Raw genomic sequence first — 15,393 nt, 5'->3', positions numbered from 1 at the left:
GGTGTTTGGCACCCAGGTTATCCCAGTTCAAACACAAGCATCCGAGCCCCAGCAGTCACATCAATGAATGTAATTACCTCACTCCATAAGGACCATATGAAATTTCAATGAAACAAGAGACTGTGCAAGATAAATAATGATTTCAACATTAACATCGTGAAATATTCAGATTCATGCTTACAAAAAATATGCCAAATCTTAATTATTTGACTTTCAATACCTACTTCCAAGAGAAACTCAGCATCACCATTCTTGAAAATACTCACTAGAAGGATCATGTGCTGTACTACACAGTCCTCTGATTATTTTTGGTGTTCTTCTTTCCCCTGTTTATTGCTTTGAAACTGGATCACCACATCTGAGCAGCCTTGTTCTCCACATGCAGCAATGCTAACATATTTGAAACTGCCTACTCATGCAGAGAAATTTCAGCCAGAAGACAGAATAAAAAAACTTATAATGATTCTCACTGCTTTAATCCTTAGAGAAATTTTAACTGAACAGTTTAATTAAGGTTAATGAGAAAAGCACCTTACCTTTAACTGAGGCTCAGTCCTAGAAGGCAATTTTTCCTTGGTCCATTCCCTTTCCTACCACAACTGGTGCAGACTTCCTGCAGAACAACTCTTACTGGTAGAGCTGCATCTCCTTAATATTGACACAAAAAACAAATCAGACAGCTAAAAGAGACATTTCATAAGACAATCTGTGTGTGCTGGGGGACAGAGGAAGGATCATATTCTCCTCAGTTGAATCCTCCTAAAAATGTATTTTGGAGGTGTTTTCCTAACCTGGCACTTGGCATGTGCTCCTGCCATTAAAAGCAAAGGAGTTTCTCTAACATCTCCTAGTATTTTAAGAGCCACGACCCACAATCAGTATTGACCTAGCTGGCAAAGCAAATTAAAGCAAAGCATACATTGCAAACTAGGGAGCTCTGTTTAGGTGCAGGTTCCTGTACCTTGAGATAAAAGGTATGAAGGTGAGAAGTCATTTTCCTAACCAGGAAGCTTTTATCCAATGCAGCTGTCTCAGTAACCTGGCACAAGCTAATTATTGCTGATGTACTACTTTCCTTATCTAGGAAATTAGTAAGTGAGGGAGGCACTTATACTGACAGAAATAATGCTGGTATCATCAGGTACCTAACGCTTCTTAGAAGTTTTTTTTGCTGCAAGAGGGAGCAGTTTGTGCCAAGCTTTCAGCGGACACTGATTATGTGCTGGGTTTTGTTCTTTGCAATCTGGGCAGTGACATTCAGTTATCACTGAAATGCTGCATTAATGTTTAGGGGGGGAATGAAAGATTATTAGGTGGTTCTAAAAGGAGAAACAAAGGACACTCAAGGAAAAGTATTTTCTTCAAAGAAAAAAGGTATGTAGAGTTCTGCCTTCCTCAGAATACCCAACATTGTGTATTGCAGAATCAGCAATTTTGGAAATTCAATAATTTAAAAAAATAGTAAACATGAAATATATTTTGACTTCTCTTGTGCTTTCTCAAGCATTTGAACAGTTGACAATATTTTATCTCTGGGTTATCTCTACCTCTAGATGTTTGTGATCTTTCTACACATGATGAAAGTTCTTTTGTTAAATTATCTAATGGCAAAAACTTGAGATGTAACAGCATAAACTTAAAAAGCAGTTAACTAACAGACCATTATGAGCAATATAATACCCCATTCCAACATTTGGTTTCAAATATTTCTGTAGCACATGCAGTTGCTGATGTTAGCATCCTACATAGCTTGTTTTTAGCAGCTAAATAGCAGTATTGCAACAGCCCAAGTAGGGCAACCATGCTGGTAACAGTGAGAGCTGGAACAATGCCCCAGTGACAGTAAAGCCCAAGTGACTGTGAGGATGTGCTGTGGAGAACATGCACAGTGACACCAGGGAGACAGAGGCACAGTGCACTCAGTACCCAGGAGCTGCCTGCTGCTCTTCTCCTCTGTCCCTATGGTGTGGCAGGCAGATAGAACTCTTTCCTCACCAGCCTATAAAACAGAAAGCTGCCTTCCTGTAAAAGACAGGCTAAAAAACTGGCTGAAGAAAGGGAGACTCTAACAAACATTAGGCTTTCTAACGAACATTGTACTCACATGCTGTCTTTTCTTTCCAGAAACACACTTTGCCCCCAAAGCATTGACAACATTCACCTTCATCCATCCCAAGAGAAGATTTTTGTGAGCTGTGAAGATCTCTTCCAGACACAAAACAGAAAATGAGCAAGAACACAAAAAGGCAACTCCTCACCAAAATTTTCAAAATATGATACATCTAGTAAAATGTTCTAAAAATTCACAGTCAAATATCCTAGGAGTTTCAGAGATGGTAAAAAAAATACATTATGATATTCAGTTTTTGTTATCTCACGGTAAGCTGAAATATGCTCTTTGTTCATCTAGGAGCATACTCTGAAGATCATCAGTGAGCAGCTTCATCAAGGCAACTGTCAATTTTCAACTGTTTAAAATCTGAAAAAAACATCTGCTCACCAGAAATAAAAATATTATTTGACAAAATCATTGTCATAAGCTTTTGAAAAACATAATTTTGTTAAATTTAAGGGGAAAAAAGAAACTTCATTTATTGGTAAATACATTGAAATATTAATAGCTATGACTATCAGTTAAAACCTTGCTAAATTATTTCTTAATTTTCTTAATAAAAGAAAATACTACCAAATAGATATAAAAATAGAAAATGTTTGAGCTGTAATAAGCATATGAAAACCCCAATAATAGTATCATCTAAAAATTCTTTAATGAACCTTGTTTTCTGAAAATGCTTTGCTATTTAACTATTTTAATTAAAGAACTGAAATTTAAATTACTAGCAATTTAATTATTTGAATGATGCTTAGTGTACTACACAAAATTCTAGTATGACTAAGTTCAGTTAATTTTTTGCAGTTAAATCATATTTAGCCATTCAGGTAAGGTCTGAGATTCTTAGATTCTAAATCTCTGGATATCAGATTTTGGCATGACTTGAAACTGCCAGAACAAATGAAAATGGTTAAATCTTCAAACAACTTCAGAGCATAAAAACAAACTTTTTAAGGTCAAACATACACAATTCCCTTGTTTCCTTGGTCAGAATGTAAACAACAAAAGGGAACATTAGTGTCTCAGATTGCTTTTATTCTGTGGTTTGCGCATACTGAAACAGAAATCAATATATATGTATTCACTTGTCAATTTAATGCTGAGCACAAGATTAATTAAAAATTAAGGCTTCTTGAACTCTGAATTTTGAGTGTAATTTGTGTTAAATGTTCTCTAAGTGGTAAAAAATGTGCAAGAAAGTGTTAAGACTTGAAGCAAAGCATATTTTTTAATACCAAGATATTGCAGGGAATTTTTAATCAAAATATCAAGATGTTATCAGGAATAAAGTGGGATTTATTTAGGTTTAAATGAACAAGCTGAGCAGATCCTGCAAGCAGTGAACAGTGATCAGATGTGGAATGCAGGTATCTCTGCCAACCTTTCAGAATATTAACTCCTTTTACAAGCTGGTTTCAATAACTACTATCCCTTTAAACCAACAGGAATACTCCTCAATACAGAATCAGAAAGGCTCACAACTACAACAGGAACTGAAGCATATTTAGATCTCAAATGAGAATTGTTGTCCATCCTGAGGAGTACATGTCAGAAGCTGTTCCAATATTTAAAATTACTCCTATGAGTAGCATCTTGATTAGATAAATATTCATCTCTTTAAATACAGATTCCATGTAAAAAGATCCTTGTTCCTCACTGAAAACAAAGGTTTGTGGTTTGAAAGCTTCTGTTCAATGAAGCAAACTGTTTTTTTAAACACAAAAGTATTTCTACCTTCTGTGTCAAAAATTACAATTTAAGTGATTAATTTCATGCTTCAGCTTGCTATATTGAATATTTAAATTTTGCATCATAATTACTTTATGAGAGCTCTGTAATACATTCTGTGTTTGTGTAAGAATCAGTTGCTGAAGTACAATAGCTGAGTCAAACCAGGAATGTACACAAAAGGAAATTTCAGCCAGAAGTATGTGAGAGAGTTAGGTAAGCACCAAGGCCTTTGGTTTGGTTGATTTTTTACATTTGCAGTAGCTATAATCCACTGGAGGGACTCAGTTGCTAGAGACCCCGTGAGAGCATTTCTAGGGGCATGAAGTTACAATGAACCATGTCCTGCAGAATGACAGGCAAGGAACAAATGACAGTGTGGCCATTTTAGTGTTCCAAAGCACAATGGAAAATGAAAGTAAACAGAGAGGGATGTGTGGTTAACTCAAATTAGGCATCTCTCTAGATTGTTTCTAGAATTGAATTGTTACTTTTGCAAAAAGCTACTAAAGACCTGCCACTTACTCCTGTTTCAGGGTTTTCTTTTTTTCATAAAATTCTTGTCTATTTAGAGAATTTAATACTCTCACTGAAATGGCATTTACAAGAGAATTTAATACTGTCACTGAAATTGCATTTACATCAGTTATCACCAACTTTCTAAGCTATGAATTTTGTAAGTTTTCTGAACCAAATCCTACCCCTATTCCTCAAAAAAAGTTTTTTTCAGAAGAAGTTGAAGGATGACAAAGTAAGAGACAAAGGCTAAAAAGAATTGGGCTGTACTCCAACAGTACAGAAGCTACACTCTTAGAAACATTTCAGACATCAAAATTGGCATTTCTTGCAAATTACTATCACTTTCTTGGTTAGGAGGCTGATAAAGGGATCTAAACTTCAGGAGAAGCAGGCATTACTTCAGAAAAAGCAGGTGGAAGAAGGTTCAGAGGTGTCTACATTGTGCTGAAACATTCTGAAAAACATTCTCCAGTTCTCAACCAAGTGAAGATGGTATACCCTCAGACAATTTGAAAGGTTTTAAAAAGCCAAGTAGGAAAATGAAAAAGGTCAGTATGTGAACTCTTGCAGATATGAAGACACTTTGCCATTTTTTACAAATCACATGCCCAAAGAAATTCTGTTCCTGTTTTGACAGACATTAATTTCTGATAGAAACATGGAATGAAGGCCAAGCTGTAATACATTCAGTCTCACCATGCCTGAACATAAAACTGAAGTCATATCTACCATCTCAAGTGCCTAAGGTGGTGCCTTACTCTGTGCTCATTGAATTACTCCTGTCTCTCTCCATACAGCTGACTTGAGACCTTGGAAGCCACCAGGTGCTTACTCCTGTCAGAGCACACACAGCTCAGTGACAGAATGCCTGCTGTCCTTTTCATCAGCTCTCTGTAATAATGAACTTCTAATGTTCACAAATAAAAGCCTCTTCCTTCCTGTGTTTTTCCTGAAAGAAATATTGGAACACTAATTAAAAATCAAATTACATCAATGGTATGGTATAAAGTTTCATTGCTTAAGAGGACTTTGATGCCTTTGCCATGCTCACATCATTCTGACTACCCTATATATGCTTCTACACGAGGTCAATGTATACATTTAATAACTGAACATTAAAAAAGGCAAGATGAATAAATGAATAGGTACAAATAAAATTATGACAAATATTAGCTAGAAAAATTATGTACTGATTTGTCTCACTTATACTTTAAAATGTACATGAAACTTGCATTTGAGCTGCTTAGGCATTATTCCACCCCTCTGGGCTGTGTTCTTACAGAGATTTACACACAGCCACCACCACCTCTCTGAGGATTTGCAGAAGGGCTCTGCTCCAAGGGATTTTCTTTTCATGCCCTTTGCACAGACAGTGCTATTTAGCTCCAGGGAGAAGCACGTCTATAAAAACCCTGGGGGTGGTGGGGGGAGCATTGTGAGGAAGGAACTCTGAGTATGCTTTGATAACATCAAAGTCCACCCTGCTCCCTTTGGGAAACAGATGTCCAAGCAGGCCACTCTCAACAAACAGCCTGAAGAATGGAAGACTCACTGGCAGGACCTGGCTTTGAAAAGCAGTCTTATCACTTAAATCAGCCATGCAACACACACAAAAACCCAGAGACCCAGCTTAGCAGTTTTAAAATGCCTTGCAAAAAGCACATTTGCTCCTTCTGTAAGTCTCATCCACCAATTGTGTATTCAGAGTATTACACATTAATTCCAATATTCCTCTCCAAATATATTTCCAAAGGTATCCATCAGCAATGATGATGCCAGGCTTGAACATCCCACCAGCAACTAGTTTTTCATTTTGGAGGTAAGAAAAGTTTTATTCCTGTGATCATGTAAGTAATTTAAAATTAATTTCATGGCTTTCCCTAAACAGGTTACACAAACACATTTATTCTTATATATAACTGCAGGATGTTAAAACTGAGAGGGACACTTTGACACAGATAGTACAACTACATTTTGGCATGACAGTAAAAGCCAAAAATCAGGCAAAGTGGAATCTGTGTACTCCTCTTTGCTTTCAGGGCTCAACAAGTAAATGGATCTTCAGAAGATGATTTCATCAAGTCTATTTATTAATGCATTTCAAGTTTCAAAAAACCTTACATATCTTTGCACAATACTTTATTTTTTGCATTTTTTAGTAAAAATTTCCAAAGTGAACAAAAAAGAGACTGTATAAAACACAGTGGACATGAAATTGACAGTAGTATTTCTATTTCATTGTCTTGAACTTCCTTTCGGCTTTACCACATCTTGACTTGCAGTGGAGAGTTCAGTGCACATTTCTGTTTTCAAAAAACATTTAACTTAGACTCAAAATAAAATAGGGCAGCATTTGTCTGCCAAAATCCTACCACAGGATAACATTACAGGCAAAAAATTTACATGTTCCAAAGTCTACCACACTCAAGAAGTTACTAAGAACTCTTGCTGAATAAAAGTCACCATTTTAGAAATGCAAACCCACTTCCAATCTTTGCACAGTCTTAAAACAAATGTATTTAAAATGACTTAAAAGCAACTACATACACTTCTAACTAGTTAAGATCATTTAGAATTATTTATATAGTCTATTGGACTTGGGGTTTCATGTACAAAATTTGTCTCTAAACCATGTACAAAAAGCTGTATTTTGAAAAAGTTACCACATACTGTACAAGTTTACAAGGAAGAGATCCCATTATATTCTGTAACATTTTTGGCCTTGCTGGCTTGCGTCACATTATGAGAATGATTGTGTAAACCTTATACTCTTAAAAAACAAAACAAAACAAACAAAAAAAAACAAACAAAGGAAGCCTGTCCAACCCTTAGTAAATTTTCTCCTAAGCAAAGCCAGGAAAATTATAGCCATTTGCATCTCTAATTAGCTTGGTGCTTTTGGAAAACAAGCAATAAATACATCACAAGCTTAAACATTTTGTAATGCCCCCTTTCATCTCCTGCATAGCAGTAAGCACCTTAAGACATCTTTTATTCATTTTCAAAAATGCCAATTATTTACATTCGTAATAAAAACTCTGGAATGGGACATTGTGCTGTTGAACTTCACTACTGGTATAAATGTGGGAAAATTGGTAGTCCTAACTACAGTTTTAACTCTGCCACAGTAGCCAGGCAAATCACTCTACTTTAGTGGTTATCAATCAACAGTATCATGCTGAAAAGTTATCCAAACACCTGATAAATTAAAAAAGAAAATAAAAAACTACAGCTTTCTTTTTCTTTCCACATCCCTTAGAACATGAACTTGATTACCAAACTGTAAGAATATCTGAACAGCCCAAATAAAGTGGTTGCAATTTTTAAAACAAGTTGAATAACAGGCAAAATTTTCTAATAAAGCATGGAAATATTTGATCTAACTATTCATTATTTCACTGAATAATCAGACAAATTAAAAATATTTAGGCTGAGCTACAAGGAAGACACTTACATAAAACATTTTTGAAACATTCTGACATTTGCAAAGTTTGCAGAACACCTGTTCAATCTGTCTAAGACCATCCAGGCTTGTATGCTGTATCTTAACAGCTGTTGGATAAAGATGAAATGAGTGCTTGAAACAACTTTGATAATGATAAAAGAAGTGTGATTGGATTTAAAATTGCTGTGTAAAGCATCACAGGATCCTTGACCACTACACACCATCATCCTCTGTTATCCTGAGTATGTCAATTAAACAGTAATTTCTTCATTAATAGCGGAGAAGTTTTATAATACAAAGAAACATCCATATTGCAATTCTCTTGTTTACAATTGCACACAAGTACGGGTGTACGTTAGAAATACATGTCTGCATATAACAATGTATATACATTGACAAGTAATGTCTCCAATGCTGAGGTGGTCTAGCTTCCTAGCCTTGTCTGGCAGTTGAAAAATAGATCTTTTTCTCAATTCTTGAGTAAAAGTTTTACTACAGCCATATTTGCCTGCAAGTGAAGAAAATGCAGCAATGAAGAGCACAGAAGGGGGAAAGAATCATGATATGCTAGGACTTTGTGCCACTACATTAAAAATATTCAAGAAAAACACTTTTCTTCTTTTTGAGCTGGAAGATTCTCTCATTAAAAATTAACCACTTCCACTTGTTTTGAGGGCATATCATGCCTTTTTTTTTTCCTCTTCAATTTTTGAGAGTTAGACTGGGGACAATGACTTATTAGGTTTTCTTTGGAGTGAGTTTTCCCATTGTAGGCACTAGGAAGAACCAAGGCAAAAAGCTGCAGTCAGCGTCTCATATGTCCCATCTGATAACTCTCTCGGGGCCTTTGCCGCTGTGGGGGCTGAGTGGTTTGTGGTGGTCTCCTCCTTTTTAAAGTGCCTGTTTCAAAGAAAAGTAGCCATTATTAAAATTAATTTTTAAAAACTCAAGTTATTCCCAAAAGAGTTGCCCTGGCCATGTAAATTAAATACAACTATTTTTCTGGAAGGTTTTGGATTTAGACCTGCAGAGTTTTAACTAGATGAGTAACGGCATGCAGGACACACAGAATACATTTCAGTACCTCAACAGCACTTCCTTAAAACAGGCCAATCCTTACAAAATGTAGCATGGAATAGGAAATAAAAGGAACTCTGATGCTGGAAAAAGTCTTTAAAGCTTTCTTTTGCTTGCATATTATGTTATAGGAAAATAAGACAAGGATTAGATTTTGATGAATTGTTTCACTGGCATCAATTCCATTTGTAGTTTCACAGTGCCAGCCTAAGAACTGTAGGTTAAAACACCTGAAATTTCTCTTTAGAACTAAACAGCTGAGGAGAAAACATATCTCTATAATTAGCTGCATTACTCACCTGGAAGTGGTTTATGAGGAGGCAACTTTGGATTACTGCTTGGAGTATGAACACTGCATATCTTAATGAAGCCAGCCATTAACATGATCAATGCAATTCCCATAAGCAACACTGCCCACCAATAAGCCTAAAAAACAAAACCACAACAACAATAACAAAATTATGGGGGGGCTGGCACATATGCACAAAAGACAGAGGACATTGAATATGGCTTTTCACTGTGTTTCAGAAGTCATCAAAAAGTTTTCTGAAACACGACCAAGAATTTCCAGCTGAACATTTGAAAGAAATGTCCCCAAAGGTCTTCCACAGAAAAGCCCCAATACTTCCATTCTAGTATCAGAAGGGTACTTCACAGAAGATACACTCCAGCAGAGCTATGTAAGCCTAAAACAATCAACAGCTTACACAAAATTACCTATGCAGCTCTCCAAGGGTGTTTCACTCTAGCTCCTCTTCCAGTATATTATTATTAAAGTGACACCTAGCACAATAAAAATGATGAATGCTAAAGATCAAAATAAAAGAAGTCAGAGCATTCAAATATGAAGAGTCAAAACATGAAAAAACAGTAAATTAAAAATGGGAATGAATAGAGGTATTAACAGAGCCTATTAATTTGTTATTTGTATGTTTCAATTTCCTTCAATCTAGCAAACTTATTTGTTGCACACAGGGTGCTTACAGAAAATCTAGTAAAACAAGGGCTAATTATACTTTGAAGAATGCTGAAGGAGTCTGCAGATCAACACTTATCAACTGTGAATCTTGATTACCAGGAACATTTCATATCAGACTTGCAATATAAAAATATACTTACCACAATCCATTCTGCAATATTTTCATATAGCTCTGGATTAAAGATTGCTTTCTTTAACCTAGCTAGAGGGCCATCAGCATCCACTAGCCGACACCTCATAAACACATCACAGTAGCCTTTGAAATCATTACAGGGAGATCCAGGTTGCAAAGTGATGGTTTCAAGATGAAAGTATTCCTGCCATCGGCTCGAGCCTGTGCTTGCACAAGTAGCTGGGTCCACTGAAAAGTGAATACAAATTTAAACCATTATTGTATTAAAACATCCGTGCATGAATGTTTTAATGGTCCAAAATGCTTCTCTAATAATCTGTAAAAATGCAGAATGTAGTGTTTATTTCCTAGACAGTACAATGCAACGTCTGTCTGAAACTACGATTGAACAAAATGCTCTCAAAGCTAACCAAAACTCAAGTACAAGCACCATGAGCAGGTTCCTCAGACCCCTCCTGCTCTATTTACACTTATGATTCAGGTAAATCTTACTTTTTCTCATGCAGCAGACATGGCACAGCTCTCTATCATCCTTGCCATCTGAACTAGCACATGTACACTCCTCCAAGCCATGCTTCTCACAGATAGAGCCAGCACATTGCTGTGGGAGACAAAAGCACAGCAACACAAAAATCAATTCCACTTTCAAGTACACTGACATTAGGAAAGATATTAACAATTAATATCTGAAAGCATAATTTTAGCTCTAAAGATGCTTATCAATAAATCAACTGCTTCCATTTTTTTTCCAAAGCTTATAAGCAAAGAATTATTACAGTTATTCAATGTCAATATTTTGGCATATTGTCTAGTTTTTTAAAAGGTGATTTACTGATTTTATTTTTTAACACAGTTTCTTCTTTTATAACCTTTTATAACCTGCAAAACACCCACAGTACCACAGTTCACACAGAAACATGACTACTCAAAATCATGGTTAGAAAAATAAATCTAACACATGTATACACAAATATCTGTCTTGGAAAATAATAAAAATTAATGGCAGAAAAGATTCTGTATTTAATTTCACTGTGTCAGGATCCTTCAAACTCCAGTTTATTTACAATTTTGTTTCAAAATCAGTAACTATATGAAAACAATTCCTCTATCTTTAAGATGGCTATAAATTAGCTGAAAAATATTACTAGCAGTACTTTATTAAAACCCTGGACTGTGGAAAACAAACTTACAGCACAAAAAGTTACAGGTCTTAAAGAGGATGATTTTTGCTTGTGTTTGCTTCCAAGCAAACACAGATCAATTTATAAGAGACTTCCCATCAATATTTCATGGCAACTGCCATGTTCTCTTTAATCCAGGAAACTAATTGCAGTTCAGAATCATTCTAATTCCATATGCTTGCACATCAGTGCCACATGTACATGTTTGGAAAAACTGTGTATTGCCAATAAACCAAATTCAGCCTATATTGACAGTACATCCAGTTTTCTAAGGCAACAGAATTATTGACCAAGACTGAAGAAAAGTGAAAAGGTGGCACTAGAAAATAAAACACTTTGATAATCCTGATTTTTACAGAAAACTTTAAGTGTATCCGTCTTTCTCAGACAGTACTGCTACCTTGGGATTTGATAGGTACTTCTTAATCCTTGATGTACCTTCACTGTTATTTTGACTGACACCAATAAATCAAACTCTATTCAGAAAAAGAGACTGAGCTTGCACTCCTGTGCAGCAAGTACAGAAACCATATCAATTCACAGTAATTAGCAGTTACATAGGACTGTAAAAACCATACCCCCTTGATGCAAACTTGTGTGTTCCTGTTGCACACTGTGAAGTTCTCTTTGGGTTCAGATATTGGGCAGAGAGCACTGACACCATTGCACATTCCTTCCTTAGCACAGTCAGAATCATTCCGACACTTGTCTGTCCTTGATTTGAAATCACACTGGGCAGTGCAGCACGGGCCTTGGCTGGGGCTGCAAACAAACACAGATTGTGGATGCCAAGAAAAAGCATGAACCATTCCAAAGACTATACACCCTGAAGCCTACTCAAGCACTCAACAAATTTCTGATTTGTCCTAATCAAATGTGACTTGAAAATAATTTTTCCCATAGCATAATTATGCTTATGTACATCTCACTCATTGTATAAAGCATTTTAAACAAAATCAGTACTTTTATAAAGATGCAGGTAAGCAGATTCAGATTCTGAAATCCCCATTAAAGTTCCCAATTAATGCCCAGAATTAAAGTGCAGTGTAACACATGCACAATACCTGCACTTTTTGCCTGGTCTTAACTTGCATTTCTTATCTTCTGGTTGGTTTGCATCATAACAGCAGTCATCTTTACACTGGTCACTGTATCCACAATCACACTGTTCTCCTTGTTCAACCAGTCCATTACCACAGATGGGCTGCCCAGACTCTGAAAAATGCCAGTATATTTATGTACAAAGCAGTGCAAAGAATATGCAAATACTTATAAACCTTAACTAACATCCAGCTAATCCTGACTGAAAGAGCCTGGTCAAACTGGGCTTTAGACTAGGGCTCAAGTCACTTGCATTACTGCTTGACACCCAGCCTAGTCATTCCCACAATTCATAGAATTTTAAGCCTCTGAGTAAAAGGTTTTGATTTATAAGAGTGGGAGTATAAGAACAAGCTTTCTGCTCAGTCTCCCAGGGAGCTGCATCCTTTTCCTCTAACAGTCAGAGGACCTTGAGGCAAAGGCTGATGGTACTGGGGTCAACTACTCCAAAATCCAAACCTACTGACTAGATGTGCAAACCTATGTGAGCTCACAAAATTTGTGAGAGCTCATACATCAGATTCCAGAAAGAAAAATACATGCAAAATTGTTTTTCATGTCTAAATAGGATTTCCCTGCAGTTTAATATGGGCTCCTTACCTCTATTCCTTTCACAATGAGCATGACTGAAACCCATCTGACCCTGTTTGTTTACTCCCTCCCACCATGCATTTACAAAGACAGAGAAGAGCCTCCTCCAGCCTTCTCTGCTCCACACTAAACAGGCTCTCTTGGACTCTCCTTGTATGTCAGATGCTCCAATTCCTTAAAAATCCTTCTGGCCCTTTGCTGGACTGACTCCAGTGTGTCCTGCTGTTTCTGTGCTGGCCAGCCCAGAACTTGACACAGTACTGGAGATCTCAAATTCAATTATTTACTTGCAGAATCTTTCAGTAAATTTAAAAAAATAAGATAAACAAAAATAAGTAATTTTTTAAAAATTAAGCTTTATGGCAATATTTTAGCTATTCGGCTTTCAGGAGGATTAAATACATACCAACAAAACAATTATTTCTCTTCTTGTCAAGAACTTGGCTGATATTTCGAATGCTACAGATAGAGAACTTATTGTTGTTAAGTTTGTCCCCAGATGTAGCTCTTGCATACATGATATAATTGCCATTTTCCTTCTGCCCCAAGTTCTTGGACTCTCCAGGAGTGCACTCCATTCCAGAATCATGCTGCAAAACAAATATTTTACAACTATCTCAATGATGGCAGGTGCAAAAGTAACCTAGATTTGGTAGCCTTAACACAGAATAAATAAAATAAAAATAAACCACCATCTTACACTCTCAGGTTCTTTGCAATACAAAAACTGTATGTAAACCCAAGGTATGATTTTGAGTTCTCTTTGTTCTGTTGTTTTTGTTTTCCCCAAGACAAGAGTAGCAAGAATCTAAGTCCTAAAGTTTCATCTTATTTGCATTCTTGGTAATTTACCCCAAGTGCATGTCTCGGAATGAATACTGACTTGAACAAGCTGCCATCTCCTAAAAAGAGTGGCTTTATGATCACAAAAGGGTAATCAGCATTCTGTGGAATAAAAGCAGGAGGAGTTAACAGAAACCACAGTCCATTTTTCTTGTTTGCTTTCAGGGAGGTACAAAGAGAACTTCAAAACAGAGCAGGAGTCTGTCAGCCAGTGACTACATCTACAATATCCAGCATGAGGAATGAAATGCATTACACACTGGCAAAACAAAAAGCCTCATGTTTTCAAGCTTACCACAAACAAGTTGCATCCCTAAATGGCTGTGAAACAGGTCTGCTCAAAAACATTCTTCTTGGCATCCTAATTCCCTCCACTATTTTCTTAGATCAACTTGTAAGTATAAATCATCTAACAAACGTGAGCCACTTGCTGAACAAAGTGTCATCTTAACCAATTTTGCAGTGCTTCCTCCTCCTCTCCAGGATAAAGTACAATACATTTAACAAGGTGTGTGTGATCCTACTCTTCATCAAGACAGGGAAGTGTTTAGGGAACAACAATAAAGTACCTTTGTAAGAGACTGAACTAATGTAAGTAAACAATTCACAAAATGCACTGCTGCACCAGCGTTGTCAAATACTCACAAAAGGGCTCAGCTGCCATGCCTTTGTTTGTGTACAATGTATGTGCACATATGCTCATGGAGTCAGGATTCTGCTGTCCTTGCTTATAAGTCTCCATTTGTAAATCACAGCCTATAAAATGGCTGAGTGAGTTAACAGATCAACAGGAATACTTACAGGGGAACCAAAGTTATGCCCAACCTCATGTGCAAAAGTAATGTGAGAAACCTTGGGGGGCACATGAGAGCCATAGTTCTGGACAGTGATGATTCCAGTGTTCAGAGACTTCTTCTTACCATCCGAATACAATTTGCTTTTCTCACATATTCCACCAGAGCTCCCTGCATTCACACAAAAGTACAAGTCACACATTTAGGGAAAGAAGTGTTATGTTACCTGTCTATTGACATCCAGAGCAACAATCAGTCTGCCTCTGCAGGTTTACAGACTAAGAGCTCTCTATAATTAATATGAGCACAACCTTGAAAGTAGATTAGATTTATTCACACAAATGTTCTCAACACTGATTGGATACATTCACACAAGAAGTCAGCTGGTTTAGAATAGCTTTTGAGAGCTATTTTGGGCACTCCCAGAATGGATGAGCCCTTGTTTCACCACACCTGTAGCACAAGACCAGGAGGGTCCAATGTCCAACAGAAGTAACCTCAATCTACATCTTACTTGGATTTCACCAAGTGAAGAAGTACATGGTAAACCTGGAGATCCTCTCTCACAGCAAGAACATTTATATAAAATGTCAGTCAGAATAGGTACATATATATATATGTGTGTGTGTGTGTGTGTAGCTCATTGTCAGAAAAAAAAAAAAACCAACCTAAAGCTGAAAATGCTTTTGATGTGTTGGCTGAGACCCCTGTTTAGAAGGTTGGCAGTCAAGTGCATCATACTTCCTGTTTGGAAAATTCCCAAAATTTTGACTTTAATTTCACCAAGTTTTTCCATAATTTGAGTTTCTACTGAAGCATTATTAATGTTCTAAAATCCAGCTATTCTATTGCTAATGTAAATGGTGTCTAAAGACCAGTCTAAAGAAGT

General features: G+C 36.6%; 2 protein-coding genes across 2 annotated transcripts in view; one reads left to right on the top strand and one right to left on the bottom strand.

The window, feature by feature from the left end:
* Positions 1–3,257, top strand: part of LIPC (lipase C, hepatic type) — a 66,844-nt gene extending 63,587 nt beyond the window's left edge. The window contains exon 10 of the mRNA XM_059858253.1: positions 2,125–3,257. Within this exon, the coding sequence (XP_059714236.1) occupies positions 2,125–2,230 (106 nt within the window). The 3' untranslated portion in view covers positions 2,231–3,257. The remainder of the gene's footprint in view (positions 1–2,124) is intronic.
* A 3,172-nt stretch (positions 3,258–6,429) lies between these two features.
* The window catches only part of ADAM10 (ADAM metallopeptidase domain 10), a 42,392-nt gene continuing 33,428 nt past the window's right edge, over positions 6,430–15,393 (bottom strand). The window contains exons 9-16 of the mRNA XM_059858252.1: positions 14,512–14,675; positions 13,274–13,457; positions 12,240–12,390; positions 11,754–11,937; positions 10,487–10,595; positions 10,002–10,222; positions 9,182–9,308; positions 6,430–8,705 (exon numbers count right to left, since the gene is read on the bottom strand). Of these exons, the coding sequence (XP_059714235.1) occupies positions 8,611–8,705; positions 9,182–9,308; positions 10,002–10,222; positions 10,487–10,595; positions 11,754–11,937; positions 12,240–12,390; positions 13,274–13,457; positions 14,512–14,675 (1,235 nt within the window). The 3' untranslated portion in view covers positions 6,430–8,610. The remainder of the gene's footprint in view (positions 8,706–9,181; positions 9,309–10,001; positions 10,223–10,486; positions 10,596–11,753; positions 11,938–12,239; positions 12,391–13,273; positions 13,458–14,511; positions 14,676–15,393) is intronic.

The sequence above is a fragment of the Haemorhous mexicanus genome, chromosome 13 (assembly GCF_027477595.1).
Source record: "Haemorhous mexicanus isolate bHaeMex1 chromosome 13, bHaeMex1.pri, whole genome shotgun sequence".
Classification (NCBI taxonomy): Eukaryota; Metazoa; Chordata; class Aves; order Passeriformes; family Fringillidae; genus Haemorhous; species Haemorhous mexicanus.
Note: the sequence above shows the minus strand (reverse complement) of the source record. Positions and strands in the feature narration are given on the sequence as shown.